Source organism: Ammodytes marinus (assembly GCF_949987685.1).
Source record: "Ammodytes marinus genome assembly, chromosome: 17".
NCBI lineage: Eukaryota > Metazoa > Chordata > Actinopteri > Uranoscopiformes > Ammodytidae > Ammodytes > Ammodytes marinus.
In genome coordinates, this window is record NC_137221.1 from 9876841 (window position 1) to 9897146 (window position 20306).

The 20306-nt window shown below is 45.4% G+C and overlaps 1 protein-coding gene across 1 annotated transcript; it reads left to right on the forward strand.

Annotated features, from left to right (window-relative positions):
- Nucleotides 1-1220: 1220 nt before the first annotated feature.
- On the forward strand, nt 1221-18785 carry LOC307263849 (adhesion G protein-coupled receptor B1-like; the record flags this gene model as incomplete). The annotated part of the gene is made up of 30 exons (XM_080045133.1): nt 1221-1944; nt 2913-3062; nt 3182-3280; nt 3508-3672; nt 4080-4244; nt 5208-5372; nt 5495-5659; nt 5777-5985; nt 6117-6311; nt 6423-6491; nt 7561-7669; nt 8141-8284; nt 8388-8457; nt 8639-8741; nt 9154-9197; nt 11294-11420; nt 14847-14950; nt 15095-15197; nt 15360-15510; nt 15636-15705; nt 15816-15882; nt 16009-16094; nt 16282-16453; nt 16592-16687; nt 16810-16849; nt 17025-17659; nt 17778-17813; nt 17938-18042; nt 18282-18332; nt 18585-18785. The coding sequence occupies 30 exons, from the start codon at nt 1221-1223 to the stop codon at nt 18783-18785; spliced, it is 4620 nt and encodes a 1539-aa protein (XP_079901259.1).
- Between the last annotated feature and the right edge of the window lie 1521 nt (nt 18786-20306).

A 20306-nucleotide genomic window follows, 5' to 3' on the forward strand; every position in this document is an offset into this window, starting at 1 on the left:
ATTATTCCTGATCATATCTATTTGTTCTAGTTAGCCTCAGATTATGTTTTTAGTCTGTTTTACACTAAGTAGGAAAACATGAGAAGGCAGAAAAATAAACCGGAGCGTGTTTGAAAGATGTTGCTGAGCAACTTCACCATGACATAGCCGCTGCACTCTTTCTTCAGACATGGTTAGTCATTGAGTGGCTAGGGTCAGGGTCTCTACAAGTAAAGTCTAGTAAGCATGTTTGCAAGATGATTAACATCTTGAGGGCAAAGTAAAAAATAATATATTGTGGATGCCTCATTTAAATGCATGTAGCCCCTCTGCAGATTAGCATAAAGGTGCATAATTTGAGTAGTTTCAGTAATGCATCTTGCTCACTTTGCATGCATTTGAATGAATGTGCAAGAGTGACTGTCATTTGTCGCAGATGCATATTTCCTTTCATTCTGTGCATGTAATGCAGGGACAATTCCCAAAGCAATTTTTGAAATGCCACAGCAGGGTATGTAATCACACTTCAAAATGACCATTTCTCTTGTTTACCATTCAGAAGGAGTGTGTATTGCACACATAACAGAACCTAATCAGCGTGTGTGTAGTTGCCAGTGGCAATGCTTCTACGGACGTCAGACTGACGCACATGTTTCGCGCTTCAGTTCTGTGTGTGGGAGGAAAGAGCAAGAGCTTGGAGATATCAGCCTGCTGTAAAGGACTGTAATTGCAGTGCCTGAGCATTTATGTCCTGAATAACTGGGCATTTCAGATCAGTGAATCTGCTTGAAATGCATTGATAGTGATCAGAGACTAATGGTTTCTGCATGAATATCAACTCAACATGGGTCAATTACAATACATCTTATGAATATTATAGCAAATAAATTATACAAATAAAAAGCATTTAATTCCTGAGAACACTCTTATCCTGCAAACTGATATCCAGTGTTTTGTTCTGATCATTTAGATGGTGAAGTAAACTTACAGATTTTTTTCCCCCTCTTTTTCATTCCCTGTCTATGTGCAGCTCCCCTACTGATACGGACATCACAAATTGTCTGTTGCACTAAATACCTGCAAATTCAACCATTCCTCAGAGGCGGGTTTCATTGAAGTCAAACAATCTTAAAACAAGTGCAGTAGCTTGCAAACAAAGAAGTCAAAGAAACAACCTGCTACAACCTGCAAATCAGATTTTTTAAAAACGAGACCATCCCTCTACCTAGAGCCGATCCCCAATGGCGTGGTCAGCTCTTACCGGGCCCTGTGCGGCCCTGGTGCTGGTGCTGCTATACTCTGGTTTGACGTCCTCCACTCCCTCCGGCCCAGCCTCGGCCACCTGTGCCACCCTGGAACAGAGTCGCTTTTTCGGGGTGTTCTCCTCCACCACCACGCTGCCCTCCACGCCTTGCTCCTGGACCCTGCAGAACCCCGACCCTCGCCGCTACACCGTCTACATGAAGATCACCAAGCCCACGGACTCCTGCGTGCCTCGTCAGATCCGCACCTTCCAGTTCGACTCCTTCATCGAGACCTCGCGCACCTACCTGGGCATGGAGAGCTTCGACGAGGTGGTGAGGCTGTGCGACGCCTCCACCACCGTCACCTACCTGGAGTCCAGCAAGCAGTTCCTGCAGATGCGCAAGGTGGCCCCGAGGAATGGACTGCTGGAGATGATGATGTCGGACGGGCAGCAGAATGATGTCAGCGAGTTCAAGGCCGAGTTCCTGGTGGTGGGAAAGAGGAACCCCAGTATGCCCGCCTGCCAGATGCTGTGCCAGTGGCTGGAGAAGTGCCTGTCCAGCAGCACACACGACTACCCCTGCGGCATCATGAACACACCGTGCCAGTGCTGGGAGGCCCCCAAGAGGAAGCCCGGGAGCTGCTACAGGGGAGGTGTCTACGTGGAGAAGTGCCTTCCCGTCCCCAGAGACAACGGACAACGCGATGTGGAGATTATCAGTAAGTTTGTTACATGTTTGATGTTTGATTTATGTCCTCCAGAGTAGACTTTTTCAAAAAAGTGAAAGAAAGAAGAAAAAAATTAGGATTATCTAATCCTCAAAAGAAACAAACAAAAACAGTACATTCCCATGTGTTTTTAGTTGTGCTGTTTTGTAATGACATCCTTTAAACTAGACTGGTGACAGTGGGGGGTCATGTTTTCCAGGTTCTGACATCTCGGCAGGCAGTCTCCAGCCCCTGTTATGTCAGTGTTTGCTTCTTACGAGTGGCCAGAGGGTAATGATCCATGTCTGTAAGGCAAGCGAAGGATGTGCACTCTGCTGCCACAAAGTAAATCAAAGGTGTTAGAGAAATTTACCAGTGCATCTTCGCGCTTTATTGGCAAGAGCGCTTGAACGACACACACATCAGCGGCTCTTCAATACCTGTTAGGCAAGCCTGTAAGGTTTTAAGGCATGGAGTCCTGATGCTGTGGGGAGATAGAGGGCATGTTTGTGGGTTAGGTCTGGGAGGTGTTGCAGTGTGTAAGGGAGGGGGGGGGGGTGTGTGAAAATAACACAAAGACCTCACAGTCAGCTGGCAGCGGAAATGCAGCACTCTGTGTCGCCATAGTAACGCTCCTGTCGGCTTCACACACACCACTCTGCCATGGTTCACGCCAACTAGTTAAAAGCAAATAATTGCCATTTAATACGGAGCAGCCATCGGCTTGAGTGCTCCATTCTGCTCACAAAGACTTGTCCTTGCTCATTCTCTTCACATAGAAAAAGCATTACTCACTTCCTGTTATAAAGTTTACAGACGGAAAATTGGTTGACTCATGCTTTTGTGTACTTCTTCTGTCAAACTAAGTGGACATATAAAGTTTACAATTTTGAGTTTGAACTAGATTTTTATTTTTTTTGCAACTGTATACTGTTTCCAACCATGCTCAATATCTCTCCTCCTCTTCTCTCTCCCTGCAGAAGGCTGGGCAGGTTGGGGCCGCTGGTCAGTGTGCAGCCAGGAATGCGGTGGTGGAGTCCAGGTGCGCAGCAGAGCCTGCCAGCCCGAGGACAGCGTGTGCGAGGGAACAGTAGAAGAGGGCCGGGCCTGTAACCCTCAGGCCTGCATTGGTAAGCACACAAGTCATTTAGTCATTTAGTCATTTAGTCATTAAATTGGTCTATCGGGCTGCAGGTGGCTCACATTCAATGCAATAATAATGCCATTATTTTTTTCTTAATTCTCTCAGGCAAAGAATCTAGCAGGAGCCAGGGTCTGCGAGCCATCATCGGGTTGAAGAGAGACAATGCTGACGATTCTAACCAAGGAGTTGTTGCAACCCAAACAGGTGCGATAGGAAGGTCTCGTTATTGGAGGTTTTTAGAGATTGCGATAAAGAAATGGGTTATTTATCCATGCATAGTGGCAGAAATTGCAACATTTAACTTTAAAAAATACATTAAGTGTGTATGTGCATTCAACCACAGAAGCCAAAGGTGGCACCACCATAGTACTATCTTAACCTTTGCAAGTGTTGAGTGCCTGGCTGACCTTCCGTTTGTGTTTTCTTCACAGTAGATACTAAGACAGACGAGTGGTCCTCATGGAGTGGATGTTCAGTCACCTGTGGAGAGGGCTGGCAGAGCCGCACCCGTGTCTGCGCTACGTCCTCTTTCACCACCCAGTGCACTGGACCCCTGCGTGAGAACCGGCCCTGTAACAACACTGCTGTCTGCCCCGGTGAGTGCCCGTCAGCGTGACACGTGAGAGAAAGGACAAAGAGAAATAAATGTCATGGACACTTAGTGTTTTTTTAAGCACACAATCGTGGTAAATGCCACATTACCCGTTAGTGATTTTTCCTTGCATAAAGGAAAAGTAGATAAAGGAGTCGCAGATTAGGCAATTTTGAGCTTTAACAAACTGAGATTTGGATTGTGGAGGAAGAGGCTGCAAATCAATACCAAGTCCATTTTCCCTAATAGTTGAGCACATTGAGTGCTGTGTCTCAGGGATTGTGTGGAGAATTGCCCCACCTACAGGAGAGTTTATAAAATGTATAAACATTCAACATTCAAAATACAAGTTGTAATGTTTTTTTAGAACTCCCTTCATCAAAATATCCCTCTCTGTTTGCCCGTGTATAGTGGATGGTGCCTGGGACGAGTGGACCCCCTGGAGCCTGTGCTCATCCACATGCGGTCGTGGTTATCGTGACCGTACCCGCACATGCAAGATGCCCCAGAATGGAGGAGAGCCATGCCGCGGACCTACAAGACAAACTAAGTTCTGCAACATCGCTGTCTGCCCAGGTGAGACATGGACCTAATCCTTTCTAACGAATCATATGATTTATGATTTTTTTTAAAAGATACAATCCCAAGCACGTATATATCTATGTGCCAGTCTTCTATTATTTTACTGCCATAGTTAAAAAAATCCATGACAACCAGCTGTGCAACTTGACCTTTCAGCCAACTGATTCATCTACTTGAGCCAATTAAGTCACTTATTGACTTCACTGTAATCACAATTTGGAACTGCAGTGACAGGTTAACATTACAGATTCGACAAATCCTCAGAATAAAAAGCCTCTGAGAGCATTAGTCAGCAGCTGTATAATACCCGCTGTCTGACTCACACTGCGCTCATGGTCCCTCAATGAACTATAGCTATTTAGTTATTTCCTTTTTTTGCCACCTACCCATTCAAGTTTTTCAGTTTGAGGTCACTGCACTTTCTGAAGTGACTTTTTCCCACATCCGGTTTTGTGGTTATCATTCTCAAAAAAGTGATTTCTTCATCTGTCGACAGTGTATTACCTTGATGTATTTGCACGTTGCCATCAGCAGATGTCTCTTTGCACCACAGCAGAATTACTGTCAATGTCTGAAGCAGTGGATGGGTTTCTTAGGCAAAGCCATTACTGAGAGATGATTAAACATTTCATTTAAAATTGAAAGGCTCGGAAAATTGAGTGTCCTGAATAGTCCATTTAGGGTGATAGAGATGTTTTTTTCTGACCAGTCTGACTTTTTTTTAATACAGTGCAGTTCTTTCAGTCTATTTTACCACCACATTTAATGACCATTTTTGTAATCTTTTCAAGACAAAACTCCAACTTTTCTGTTTCACTCAAGTTTGCTGAAGTAGGTCATGTAAAATGTTAGCGGCATCAGTAGAGGGTGCCGTGTTGCCTGTAATGGCTTGAGGGGTTCTTCTATCTAGTCCTGGCACTCAGTGTAACTCTCTTGTGTGTATGGTGCTCCCTCTAGTGGACGGATCTTGGAACGAGTGGTCCGCCTGGAACGAGTGCTCTGCCTCCTGCTCCAACGGCACCATGCAGAGGATCAGGGAATGCAACGGGCCTTCCTATGGGGGTTCAGAGTGCCACGGCAGCTGGAAAGAGACAGCCAATTGCTTCTTGAAAGACTGTCCAGGTAAAAAAAATAGAAACAAAACTTCATCCCCATGTGATCTCTCCAATTAAAAGATACATTACTTATTAGACATATCACAGTCCCGTATTCATGGTGTGAAATGTTCTTTTTTTTATCTTTAGTTGATGGACGCTGGCATTCGTGGAGCTCTTGGGGCAGCTGCAGCAAGACTTGCGGCGGAGGCATCCAGCAGAGACAGAGAGTGTGTGAAGGGCCCTTCTTCGGTGGGGAACCTTGCCCCGGTGAAAAGGGAGAGCAGAAGCGTTGCAGTGAGAAGAGATGCCCTGGTTAGTGACTCCAATACAATTACAGTTATTAAGGGTTGCCATACCAGCAATGCACCTCCATTCAAAAAAATGGGGGTTAGTTACTTATCCTTCTATTTATCCTTTGTCACTTTATAGAGCCCCATGAGATCTGCCCCGAGCAGAACACTGGAGACGTTGTGTGGAAGCAAACGCCCGCCGGAGACATGGCCGCCATCGCCTGCCCTGCTGATGCCTCAGGTCTGATTCTGCGCCGGTGCACCCTGGACGCTGTAGGTCTGGCCTCATGGGAGAGCCCAGCTCACATCAAGTGTGTCTCCAAGAACTATGAGACCATTCAGATGCTGGTAAGCCCCTCAAAATGAACCCTTCTAATTGAAATGCTTAATGCTTCGTCTGCCAGGCTAATTTCCCAGTAGTGAAGTCAAGCCAGCGAATGTCACACAGACTAACATTAACCTTTCGACTCTTCTTGCAGTCGAGGGACTACATCTCCAAAGCCAAAATGGAGCAGACCGTGGACGGGATGGCCGAGGTGATTTCGCGCCTGAGATTCTCCTCTGACGAGGGGGCAAAGTACAGCGGCGACCTCCTGGCCGTCATGGACATCCTAAAGAACACCACCGAACTGTACAAGGGAACCAAGCTGAGACTGAGCAACGCTGATGTGGAGGTAAACTGAAAAACCTGATGAGGATTGTGCCTCTCTGACCAAAAATAGTATGTTATTAAGCCTGATCTTTGAAACTTCTCACACCTCTGCCTTCCATTTGCTGATTTGCAGAACTATGTCCAGACCATTAGCAACTTACTGAAGGAAGAACATCGTGACAAATGGGAAGAGGCCCAGCTGGTACGTGAGAAGAGGGTGTTTGCATGAGTGAATGTGACCCATGCGGGGGGAGAAAAAAAGTCTGTTAACCGTCCTTGAGATAGGATGAGTGTGTGCAAAGGACAAATTCAGGGGGAGAGTGAAGAGTTTGTGTGAAAATTGGGAAAATAAGGGGGGGAGAGCATCAGTGACTGATTAATACTTTCAGATGCCCTTTTACTCACCCAAAATTGGTTTAGTGTGGAATAAGAGTGTGACAAGAGGTAAAATGACCTCAGGAAAGACATTACAAGAACAAAAGCATTACATAGGGCTATGGCTCAAATTCTCATATATTTTTACCCCTTTTTAAAAGTTGTTCTTACTATAGGCTTTACAGAACTCGTTTTGGTGTTTTAAACACCTGTTGATGTACTTCTTTCCCATTCTCACGTGTAATCAAATTATAAAGTGTGCAAAGAAAGATAGGTGTTTGGAGAAAAGTTAGACAGACAGAAAGAAAACATGTCTGTACGCATTTGAAAGCCATATTGTGAATCACCAAGGCCACTGCGTCGAGAGAAAGTGGAGAGGGAGAGAAACAGTGAAAGAGTGAATCAGGGAGAATCACTACGCCCACCATACAGTCTGTGACTCTCTTTAACCACCATCCTACATACCGATGGCAGTTGTAAGGGACATACACAGACAGAACATTGCATGCGTGCACACACCTTGCGCCCACATCGCTGCAGTTCTGCGTCAGAGAACGTCAGGCAGCCCTCCCTTCCACCGAGCAAGAGAGGACAAAAAAACAGAGTATGAATCAACGGTCTGCCCATTTATGGCCTTAAGGAAGTTCCGAGGTTGCATAGCAGCAAGAAGTGTATTTTTTTCCTTTTTTTCCCCGACTCTATTGCTGAGTGTTCGGAGATAACAGGTTCAAGCTAGACTGACAGAAGAAAGGGGAAAACAATCAATCAGTAGACTCCATTATTACTAATTGTGTAAATTGCATGTAATTAAACGTGTGCCACTGTATGAATGTGCCCCTGCCTTTTTAACGCTTTCTCCTCTCCTTTTCCTTTTTTTTTCCTTCCCTTGTATCCAGATGGGTGGCAGCATTAAGGAGTTCCTGCACCTTGTTGAGGAGTTTGTGAACATGATCGGTATGCAGATGAGCGGCTTTCAGGACATTTACGAAGTCACCGAGAATTTAGGTGAGCCCTAATCTCCTCTGAGCAGCTGCTCTCTGCTCCCCATCTAGTCAGGATGATTTGTCCTTTCTCCAGCCAGAGAGTGCATCAATCTTAATATCGCCTGTGAGTCCATATAAGCGGCAGCAGAACGCATCAGTCATCCCTTTGACAGAGTGTCAGGCGCATCAGATATAGCACATTATGTGAGCCATCACCAATGGTGTTGTGCAAGTCTATTTGGAATAACGTATATATAGGGCTTTTACACAAACCTATCAATGTATCAAACACTGTAAAAGTAACTGTAAACTTCACACTCCTCTGCTGCGACTATTGTGTAATGATCCCTCCAGTCGGGAGAAACATGAAAACCAAAATCTCCTTGGCATTATTAGAAGATTCTTCGGCCAACAAAGTAGGCGAAAAACTAGACGACCTCTAAGGGGCAGTTCACTAACAAAGCAACTATCTCTCAATCTCTGTCCATCTCAGTGCTGAGCATCCACAAGCGCCCGGCGACTACGAGCTCCAACTTCACCTTCCCCTTGAAGGGCTGGAGGGGCATGCTGGACTGGGTCAGGACCTCAGAGGAGAAGATCTCAGTGCACCGTGATGCTCTGTCCATCGAACAAACTGGTAAGTTCAAACAAACCTAACTTCTTTTTTATTTGTCATAAATTAACCAATTTGCAGGCTTATGAATTTGAGGCTAAACGTCTAAACATTTTGCTCTTTCCAGATGGCAACGATGCTTATGTGACGGGCATCGTCCTCTACAGAAACCTGGCTTCGATTATGTCCTTCCAGAGGTAATTCGAATTTCTCTGCTTTTCTATGTACCTAACTAAACTTTACATGAGGTATATCTTGTTGTACACAAGATGGCGCCCCTTGTTAAAACACACACACTCCTTCTACATTCTCATTTTCCGTTATGTGATGTATAGTCTCATATGGACCACACTGACACTGCGTACATTTTCTCCACAGCAACTCCACCCTCCTCAACTCCAAGGTGGTGACAGTGATAGTCAAGCCCACCCCCAATCTCCTGTCGTCCCCAGTCGAGATCGAGTTCCCCCACCTGCACAATGTAAGTCCCTAATGGTTACCCAGTCTAATGAAGCCTTACAGGAAAAAAATATCAGCCCCCTCCACCGCACCCCCCACCCCTGGGTGTTTTGCTCTCCACGGTGCGCAGAGCCTGACATTTTGTTGACATTTGCAGTGCCACTGTGACTTTTACTTCTACTTGTGTCAGTTGCAATCCGGCAAATATCACAGCCCCAACCACACGGCCAGCTAACGACGATGAGACACTGTGCGCAGTAATTAGTCTCTGCAGCTGATAAGAAACAGTTTTTTTTATAGTTTTGCACCAATGTGGGCAGGTGCCTGTCACCAAGCTGTTGCATCTCACACGGCTCTTCAGAACCAACCTACACATTTCCCTTTTCTGCAGAGAATCCTAACACTGACCTCTCCATCTGCCTTCTGTTTTGCAGGGCACCATGAATGAGACATGCCTCTCCTGGGATGAGAGCGAAACGTAAGTATTGATCACCGTTGTTATTCTTTCCTTAAATGTTTGTCCAACACATCACTCTACTACTCACTAGCAATAATGTCTCCCAGCCAGAAGCGCCAGACCTTGCTCAGCTGTCTGACATACTAACTGCACACAGAATTAAAAAATGAAAACCCTAGTGATCCTCAATGGTTCTAGTGACACTTCACTTCAATCGAACAGTCTCCTGCAACGCTCAAAATGAACCCACATCGTGAGGAGGGGGGCAATACAGAGGCAACACTTCTAACCTCATTACATACACCAGTGAGTCAATTCATCGCAGCGTCCCCATAGGTCACATTTCGGAGTGCCAATCTAGAAACAATGGCTGCTCTACCTCTTAGACATGTTCATGAGTCAATGTTGAGGTTAATGGCTGTGACATGTGGGAGTTTTTTTTTTCTTTTTTTTTTAAAGATGCTCAGATGCATTTAAATGACTTATGAAAGGAGGTTCTTGTTGGTTTGGCCCCAGGCCCACTCTGCCCTCCTAAAGAATACACATGTGGTCCATTTGCATATAGATAGATTTGTACACTTGTAGAGTACATATAAGAATTGTAAATTCACCTGCAACCAGATACCCCAACCCAAACAAAGACACACACACGGACACACACACACACACACACACACACACCAGCCAGAGTCAATGCATAAGCCAAAGCAAAAATGAATCAAAGGAGAAAATGTAATTAACGATGTGCCTCTAGTCAAATTAGATTCATTTTTGACTGCAGATGCTATTAACCGAAGGACAGACATAGACAGTGGAATGGCAAAAGGGAGGAAGCTCTGGCTGATGGTAGAGTTTGGGGGTCAATGCCTTGTTTGCAGAGCTACATCTGATCACAGGAAGTGCCCCATTAGCCAATATGCGAACATGCTTTTAGTGACATGAAAACAAAAGATAGGAAGAAAATGACAGTGCCACACATGTCCCTTTTGGATTACTTCCCATCATGTTTAAGCCATCTGCAGGATACAACAACTGGAACATAGAGCGCAATCATCTGGCAAGCCAAGCATACTAAAAGATTCCATTCCAGTTGACTGCTTAGGGATTTTTGGCCCCGCGGCCGTCCGCCCATGACACTTGGTACCAGGCTGGACCTGCTGTCTACGATGCCCCTCAGTATTCACTAATCAGTCAGAGCCCGGGGTTGCTGCGCTTCATGCTTACTCACAAAGACCTTAGGATTTGTTTGGCAAAAGTCCAAAATGACGACAGGATCTGAACAAAACTCTTTTGTAGCTTCAGTGATGTGTAGTTTCGAGTTAATTTGCCATCAGACAATAGGTGCATCTCATTTGAAAGATGGCCTCAGTGAAGTACTCAATATTGATTTTACTTGATGTTCATAAAGTAATTTATCAAAGAAATTCATCTGATCAGGCTTGCCACAGTAAACGCGGGGATTATCATAATAGGAATCATCCATATATTTAGTCAAAAAACACTTTTATTGTCTTTTGGCATGAATACAATATGAAGAGAAAAGATTTCCTCAAGATGGAGAAAAAAAATCATAATTCATATTTGTCTGCACATTCCCCTCCTTCTTATTTCGAAAGCTGTAAAATGTTGTCCTTTGTCCCCTGTGAACTGAAAGTGTTGCCAATAATCTCTTGTCTGCTGAGGGAAGATTGCCCACGACAAGAAAATTATATAGATTATGCTTACAATGAGATTTGTGTTAGTCATATTATCATTAATCATGGCACAGATGGCTATTAATCACAAGCATGTAATAGCCATCATTAAGGCCTTAATGAGATGCAACTGAGCTCCTAAAGTTATATTAACTTGTATTTATGCATCTTAAACTGGATCACATCAACTCATATGTAACATGGTTATATAAAATGTAAAAAAATAAGATGCCTTTTCTTCTGGTTTGGGCTGATCAAAATGCAATACTTATGGGCTTACTATAAATGGGATTTTAGAAATATATGTTTTCATCATGCATAAGACAAAAAAAATCCCTAAAAGACATTCACATTGGAGATTCGTCAGATCTCTCTCTCTCCTAACACGTCGTTTGCCTTTCTTCCCTCTCCTTCCTTGTGCAGTTCCTCTCTGCTTGGGTCTTGGTCTGCGCGGAGCTGCAGAGCGGTGCCCGTTCATTCATTCAGAACCAAATGCGTGTGTGACAGGCTCTCCACCTTCGCCATTTTAGCGCGCGTCAACTTCGACTCGGTGAGTCTTCTGTCCTTTCTTCAAGATGTATTCGTGTTCTTCTCTTTATTCTGTTTAAACAATTGCTCTTAGATGTTTCGTGCAGTGTGTGAGAATACGGTGCAGTGTGAACGTGTGGCAGTCTACTTGTTGTTTTCCGATCGGTTTGCTGTGGCGCTGTCAGCCAGCACCTCTTTGTCTCCCTGCAGGTGCCGCTGATCGGAAAATTATTGTTTTTTATTTTTTTTTTTACTGAGGCGTAATAAGCGAGCTACGTGTTGATATAGGCTACTGCAATTGCATTTAGATTTTTACATGGATATGTGATAAATTGCATGTTGACATTGGATTTTGCTCTTGTTAATTTGATGGGTAATTTGCTTGCAATAAGATGCATAATGGCAAAACAGAATATGGTGCATGGGAACTACTTTAGGTTGCCGCTTGCATGATCTTTAACTATGAAATCAATCGCTATTAATGACTTTTTTATTATTATACCTCGATTATGCATGAATTCTGAGTAGCCTAAATTAATGCAGCTCAACTTATGTGAGCTGAGTTAGTGCATGGGAACCTTTGCGCACCGGATGCTTTAATTACCTTTAATTTGTCATTACGCATCGCTGTATTTCATGCGCAAAGACAATGTGTAATTTTCCCCCTGTGGACTGTGTTGCCTTGAAGCCTACTCGCTCTCCTGTTGCCGTGGTAACGGCTTCTGCAGCGCAAACTCGGCCTGTGTGATTTTTGATAACTGAGATGCTGAGGGGGAAACACACATACACACACAGCCCCCCCTCCTCCTTCCTCTCTCCTCTGAACAGCCCCCCAGGACAGAGGAAATGGCCTGTCCATCTCTGTTCTGCATTCTGCTTTCTTCTGCACACAATAAAACTCTCTCTATGAGGAAATATATATATTTTAGATGTGCATTTAATCAATTTCCAAATGTATTTACTGTGCGGTCAACAGCAAAGTAGCTTATGAATTCTACTGCAGTGTTTTTTTTTTACTCCTGCTATACCCTTTAGTCGTCTTTTCTTCCCCCCAACCTGTTGTTTACATCCTACTAGGTTTGATTATTTTTCTCTCGCTGTTGCCAGTCTGAACAGTGCCTCCCCATATTTGTTATAGGCTGCACATACCCCCCCTCCTTTCAACCTCCCTCGACAGTAAAAAAAGAAAGAAGAAAAAAGCTGCAGCAATCATTCTGTCTTCCAATATCTCTGAATTCTCGATTACATCAACACCCCTCTTCTTCCTCCTCCTCTTCCTCCTCCTCCCTCCTTCCCTTGGCCACAGCAGCAAGTCTTAAAATGCCAGGGAGGCGGACCAATGAGAGACAGACGTCTGGTCATGCATTGATGGTTCCTCCTCACTCCCCCCCCCCCCCACCCCGCCTGCCTCTCTATCCATCCTTTGATGTGTGCCGTGGACATTTTCAATAACGTCTTCCTGGCGAGAGAGAGTGGGAGAAAGAGGAGTGTGAGGAGATGTGAAAAACAGCCAGATACTGCAGTGTATTAGCTCTCATTCGATATGGTCTGATTTCAGGAGCCATGTGTATAGCATCATGTGTGCTGGAAAACCTAAGGGTCCAGTGGGAGCAGTCCCCATAGTTAGTACAGCCGATGCCCTTGACCGTATGGGGTAATTGATTTAAAATATATATATTCAAGAAAAACAGCAGGAAAAGTGAATTGGTTCAGGGTTTCTCAGTTGTCTGCCTTTACCTGCTGCTTCTCATGAATTCAAAATGAGAACATGTGATTCGGTCAAGGACAGGCAGAAGACATGCTTCATATTTGGGTCAAAGCTGCTGTCTGGCTTTCACTCCTCTGAGCCCATGGTGCAAGCATCAACCCAGATATAGAGATTGGGAAGAGATGGAAGAGAACATACTGTATTGTCCTTGTTTTTTTGTTGGCACCCCCTCCCCAGATTCGGTTAATGCTAAAGCGAAAAGACGGCTCACAGCTCTGCTATCTGCCATCTGTTTTGGGGCGCTTCTGATGTCGCTTGATACATTTTGAAACAAATTTGCCACACTAAATTAGTCTTTGGCTGCCAGAGGCTGGACTTCACCAGCTGTGCTTTGATATCAGAAAAAGCCTATGTGGAGCACATCATATTGAGATCGGCATTGCACCAGTTTAAGTCTCAGACACTTTCAACAATGGCAAACGTATGTAATGTGAAGCCAAGTTTCTCATACGTTTTTTGCAGTACAAGAATTTAAGGCTGGCAATAAATCAAACGGAGGCCAAAGCAGGGCCTTTTTCTTTCCCCTCTATCTGAGCTAATTTGATACCTGCAGATTTATTATATTTCAGGGACATTTTCTCAAGCACGTTTTGGAGCCACTTAGCCGTCTCACGCCTTTTTCCTTCACACCTTATCAAAAAATGTAATCGCACCATTTGTCAATGAGGGCATCCTCATTCTGTGAAACCCAAACCATTTCCATCCGGCTTGCACGCTTTGCGGCGACGACGGCTCAATCAGAAGGTGTTAGACTAACTCCAAACCTTATTAAAGCCACTGAAGAAGGTGTGAGATGGGCAGAGATTAGGGGTTAACAGTGATACCACACAATTAGCTGCCGTGAATTCGAAGGTATGGTGGCCCGGGCTGAGATTTGTGTGTGTCAGCCCTTTCGGGTGAATGAGCAGCAGAGGCAAGACAAGCAAAAAGACAGTCCCTGCTGTGTTTTCCCCCATCAGAAGGTTCAGTTTTGAAACACTGGATTGTCACCAGCCACCGGCAGTGGCAGGTGCTAAACTGCTGTCAGAGATCAGAAGGGCAGGTGGCGGCAGATTAATGCATAGGTGATAATGGTCCACCTGTTCACCCCTACAGGGGAACGGGCAAGGTGCTGCTTAGTCTAGGTGGATATGAAAAATGGGAAAATGTTAAAGACAACAACAGGGGTAGTGGAGAATGGGAGCTCTGGATGATTGTCAATGGTTAGAAGGTTGCTGCAGCACATCAAGCTAATGACCGAACACAGCACAGAGCACACACACCCTGGGAATTAAAATGACCCCCCCGCCTCCTCCTCCTCCTTTGCTTTGTAGGGAGAGATAGAGATATATGTGCACTATCCTCCTCGCCTCATTTGCTGACTCGAAGAGCTCTCGGTGGCGATACGCAGCCAGTGACCCTGATCTTTTTTGTTTAGTTTGCCGCTCCATCTTTTTCTGACACATTCACCTTGGGGTCACCTTGCCTCAGCTCAGCCGTGGCCCGATTGTGCCATTCAAACTGTTAGCCTACAGGGAGCTGACTGCTGTTCCAGATAAGGCAAACACACCCACAGGCTTGGTTAGCGCGTGCATGCAGTGTGTGGGGATCGCAGTGCTGGTTGTGTGCTGGAAATGTGATGTGTGTGTGTGTTTGCAAACAGCTCTAAGTGCCATGTCCGGTCTTGTCTCCTCTCTATAGATCATGGACAAGTCACTGCTCCCGTCCGTGACCCTCATCGTTGGTTGCGGGGTCTCCTCTCTCACCCTGCTGCTCCTCATCATCATCTATGTCTCCGTGTGGAAGTAAGTTAAAAAAAAACACCACAAGCATAGTCAAACTAAGTCAGCTATTACCATTATTTACCTTGCGGTCTGGTATATCTCTCTATTCTATTCATCGCTAAACTTGTTTTTTTCTTTTTCTCCCTTTTTTCCCCCAAACTCCAGGTACATCCGCTCCGAGCGCTCCGTCATCCTCATCAACTTCTGCATCTCCATCATATGCTCCAATGCCCTCATTCTGGTCGGACAGACTCAAGCTCGCAACAAGGTAAGGCACTCTTTCTGTTCCATTTCTAACCTTCCCTTTTTTAAAAACCTTTCTGAGACTCGCCGCTTTGGGGAATTTTTCCGAAAGTAGCATCACCACTGACACAGATTTCTCATCTTTTCCTCTCTCTCTCTCTGTCTCCCCCCCCCTTACTTCCTCCAGGTTGTGTGCAGTCTGGTGGCCGCTCTCCTGCACTTCTTTTTCCTCTCCTCTTTCTGCTGGGTGCTGACAGAAGCTTGGCAGTCCTACATGGCTGTCACTGGTCGTCTGCGCAACCGCATCATCCGCAAGCGCTTCTTGTGCTTGGGCTGGGGTAAGACAAGCACCTGTTTTTTAATGTTCATCTCTCCTTTTTTCCCTCTGTTGCACCACTTTTCTTCCATCTTTCTAGGCTCTAATGTCTCCCCCCTCTCCTTTTGCGCATTCTCTATCTTGCAGGCCTTCCCGCTCTTGTGGTGGCTGTGTCTGTGGGTTTCACAAAAGCTAAGGGATACGGCACCGTCAACTAGTAAGTCTCAGCCTGACATGTTTGGCTCTTCTCCTTTTCTCTGCTCTTATTCTGTAATAGCTCTTCTCTTAGGTCAAGCATTAACATTCTTCCCTCCTTCTCTTTTTAAGCTGCTGGCTGTCTCTCGAGGGAGGACTGCTGTACTCCTTTGTCGGCCCTGCCGCCGCTGTTGTTTTGGTACGTACCCTTGACTTTGACGTCCCAAACCTTTTAAACGATGCATTGTCTTTTTGTAAATGCATTACCTTATTATTATTACATTGTCTCATCCTATTGTTTCTGTCTCCCTCTTCTTGCAAACAGGTGAATATGGTCATTGGTATTCTGGTCTTCAACAAGCTGGTATCCAAGGACGGCATCACCGACGTGAAGCTGAAGGAGAGAGCTGGGTAGGTCTTATTGATCTTCTCCGTACACCCAGAGTATTTTTCGCTTATCGGCCCTCATCAGTGCCATTACAGGTGTATTGAGAATGTGTCTTTGATATCGAGCATGAGTGAATAGAGCTAATAGGCCACTAGGGGAAAACCAAGTCCATTGCATTGTGTCTAACCAGTTGTATTATTTACCCTGCAGGGCGTCACTGTGGAGCTCCTGCGTGGTCCTACCCCTCTTGGCCCTCACCTGGATGTCTGCTGTCCTGGCCATGACAGACCGCCGCTCTGCCCTGTTCCAGATCCTCTTTGCCGTCTTCGACTCTCTGGAGGGCTTCATCATTGTCATGGTTCACTGCATCCTGCGTAGAGAGGTAAGGAAACAAAACATTAAGAGGAGGATAAAGTAATACAATGAAATGTTGATTTTTGATTTTTTTTTTTTCTGCTGTGGTTAGAAGGCAATTTCCTGATTTCTTTTGTTGTTTTTTTCCCTCCCGTGCATCCATTAGGTTCAAGAGGCTGTAAAGTGCAGAGTAGTCGACCGCAAGGACGACGGCAACGGAGACTCTGGCAGTTCCCATCACAATCCCCACACCCAGCATATGGTACATTTCTTGGCTTATTGCCTTTTTAATGTCTTGAGTGCTTCTTGCTTTTTTATCCCTAAATGAATATGTGCATACGTCAGGCACTGATAGAAACTTTTTTCTTCTCATTCTTTTATCAGCAGTCTGATAACGAAAAGGATGGAGATTCAAGCAGACAAGGTAAGCCCCTTTTTAAAATAACTTTTTTCTTAACCATTTTCCTTTTTGCATTTCAAATTCCACCAGCTTCACACTTAAAACACATCCCATCACATATAAAAAGACAACATATTTATTGAACAAAATTTGGTTCCATATTATTTTTAACCCTCCCTACCTGTTTTCTTAACTAAAGGAATGAAGAGCTCTTCTGAAGAGAAGATGCCTCCTCCTCCTCAGATGCCTATGCCCATGGGCTCCTCCAACTTCCACACGCTGCCCTCCAACCCGGGCAAGAGCCACATGCAGGCCGTCCCCGAGTATTCCAGCCACACGCTCACCCTGAAGAGAGAGAAGAGCCGATTGGTGGGCGGAGTGGACCCCTCCTGTGGGAAGCCTGTGTACGTGTGTGAGGGAGAGCTCTTCCAACAGCTGGACGCAGACCTGGCCCGAGCCCAGGCAGACTGCAGCCTCTCAGACGGCAGCGGCTACGTGCTCATGCCAAACACCACCTCCACTCTGAGGTCCAAGCCCAAGGACGACCCCACCAAATACAACATTAGTGTGGAGCAGCAGATGCCCCAGGCCAGACTGATGCACCTCAGCGGGCCCTTCGCAGAGCCCCAGGCCGCCTTCGGGATGATGAAGTCCATCCCCTGCGACCAGGTGAGCGTGTCCTACTCGGAGAGGGACTCGCCCATCCAGAACATCCACAACATGTCCAGCGAGTCACACATCACCCACAGCAGCCTGGAGAACACCTTCGAGTCCATGAACTCCATGATGTCCAAGAGCGAGACCATCTCCACGCTGTCCATGAGCTCTTTGGAGGTAAGAGGAGAAGAAGAAATAGTCTCACCTCTTGTGGAAAAGTATTTTTTTTAAATGTGCTCTAGTCAAGTCAATCTGAAACTAAACCGACTTTCCTTTTCTTTCTTATTCTTTGCAGAGACAGAAATCCCGTTACGCTGAGTTGGACTTTGAGGTAAATATTTGTTAGGATACTGTCTTTTGAAACAACATTATGAATTGCATTATAATGTATTAAAGGTATTGAAGCGAGCGTTTCTTTTGAGGCTAAACGTTTTTATTCTTTTATCTTTTCATAGAAAATTATGCACACAAAGAAACGCCACCAGAACATGTTTCAGGACCTAAACAGGAAGCTACATCACGCTGAGAAAGACAGAGAGTCGCCTGCTTCTGACAGCAAGGTAAACACATCACGATATTATCCCTCATCATCCATTACAGGGAATGCACGATCAAAACAGATAAAGAGTAAAACGGGAAAAAACACAACAGAGGCAATTCAAATGCTTTGAAAAGAGATTATTTGATGTAAAAAAAAATGACCCTAAAAATCAACCAGCCATTTGTGTATTGAACTATGGTTGTCGTTAACCCGGAGGTCATTTGAATAAGGATGTATTTTCTTCCTTCCTTCTTACAGTCTGTGAGATGGAGTGTGTCTTCAGGAGGAAGTGACAAAACGAACCACAGTGTGAGTGTTTATACACAACCTCACTGTCTCAAGTTTTTTTTCTCCTGCCTATAGACGAGACACATAGTCAGATATTACACTTGCCTCGAGGAGGAATAATGTCCCCCAAAATGACAATATGACTTTCATTATTAGAAAATCACCCCCAGATGTAATGATGCCCATTTCATTTTTTGATTAAATCAGAATTGCTCCGGGCTGATAAGCGGCACCAGCGCTAAAGTGTCTACTTCTTTTGTCCCCTTCCAACAGGACAAGCAGCAGCAGGCTCCTATGGAGAGGCCATGGGAGGGGGTCCGGGGGATACCGCAGTCGCCCCCCGCTTGGGTGCGCAAAGATCTGGAGCCCCTAGCCGCTTCGCCTCTGGAGCTGCACTCTGTAGAATGGGAGAAAGCCGGCACCACCATCCCTCTGGTGGGGCAGGACATCATTGACCTGCAAACAGAGGTCTGAGGAGAAAGCAGAGGGGGCTAGAGAAAGCCACCTTGATTTCACCTTGGTCACCTTATTTTGGTTTGGGAAATGGGATCCAAGTCCTGGATAGAGTAGAGGGGGGAAAAACCGAGAAAGTTGGTCCCAGAATCAATGTCTTCAAACCGTCAGCCAGAAGCAGGAAGGAAGAGATGGAGGTGGTGGTGGTGGTTAAATGTAGCTTCTCCGTGTGGAGCATCTCGTGTCAGAGTGCTCTGGAGGTTCAGAGGGTTAGTGGAGCGCTCAGTGGTTGCCATGGACCGGGACTGGCTATGGTTCCATTAACGCTGCACTGCCGGGAGATTTCCCTGATCCCCCCCTTCAGCCTGGGTTCAGTAAAGAAAGATGTGGTCGACATGTCTGTGCTTCTTTTTTCCTTCAACTCAGCTTTGGAGAAAAATCCAAAAAATCTATATTACAACCCGGTGTCTCCTCCCTGCTTCTTGGGAGGAACAACCGGGGGGAAAAAACTCTTGGCTTGCTCCTCTTCCAGCCGAGTTACCTTCCAGAATAGGACAAGGCAAGAGGAGCATAAGAGAGCAGCTTCATGCTTGGAGTCCAACACTCTGCACTTCTTCAGTAGATGGGCACACACACACATTTTGTTTTTGTTTTTTTTGCTCCTATTTTGTTAAATTTTTCTCTTTGTGTGTTTTTTGGAACACCTGGAACTGATTCAGAAAGCCTAAAACAAGACTCTCTGTACTGAGAATATAATTCCTCTACTGGAGAAAAAGGCTTCATCATGCTGACAGTGTTTCTCACTGCTGTTATCACCAGGGTTATTTTTATTCCAATGATTATTGTCAGTGATATGATTAGCAGTGTTATTGTCATTATTGAGTTTATAGCCTCTATAGTTTGAATTTTAATCCCCTCCATGACTGTCAGGCACAAGTTGTATTGTTTTGTGACTTACAATATTAGGCTCCAAAAAGAAAAAGAAAAAGAAAAAAGACTGCATCTGTAATGTGTTGCGATGGACTGCATCGGGACAAACACACTGAGTGGTGATGGTGAGGTGTGTGGTGGTTAAAGCTGGTTTTCTCCAGCATTCTACACCGACACCAGGATGAACACAGACTCTCACACAGGAAGAGCAGTGCACTCTTGGGGAAAACGCTGGGTGGTTTAAGTGAGGAGGTGGGGGGGGGGGGACCTCTCCCCACCGCCTCTCAGCTGGCAACAAGATGCAGGCTCTTCCATGTCATACATGCGGAATTTTTGAGTCAAGAGGTCGGCCTGACCTTTTTCATCATCGCCCCTTTTTGTTTCTCAGCCTTGCAGGACTCTTGGACCGAGCAGAGGCTCCCTGACGCTGGCGTGACTTCCAGTGCGGCGTCAGGTCCTCCAGACTTTAACACATTTTGTGTTTTCAGCCATCAGTGTGAAATAGTGCAATATGATGGGCGCTTGATGCTCAAGCAAACTGACTGACATTTTTGATTTAGGCAGTATTTTTTCTTACCAATGTTTGAAAACTTTTGTACCATCTTCCTCACA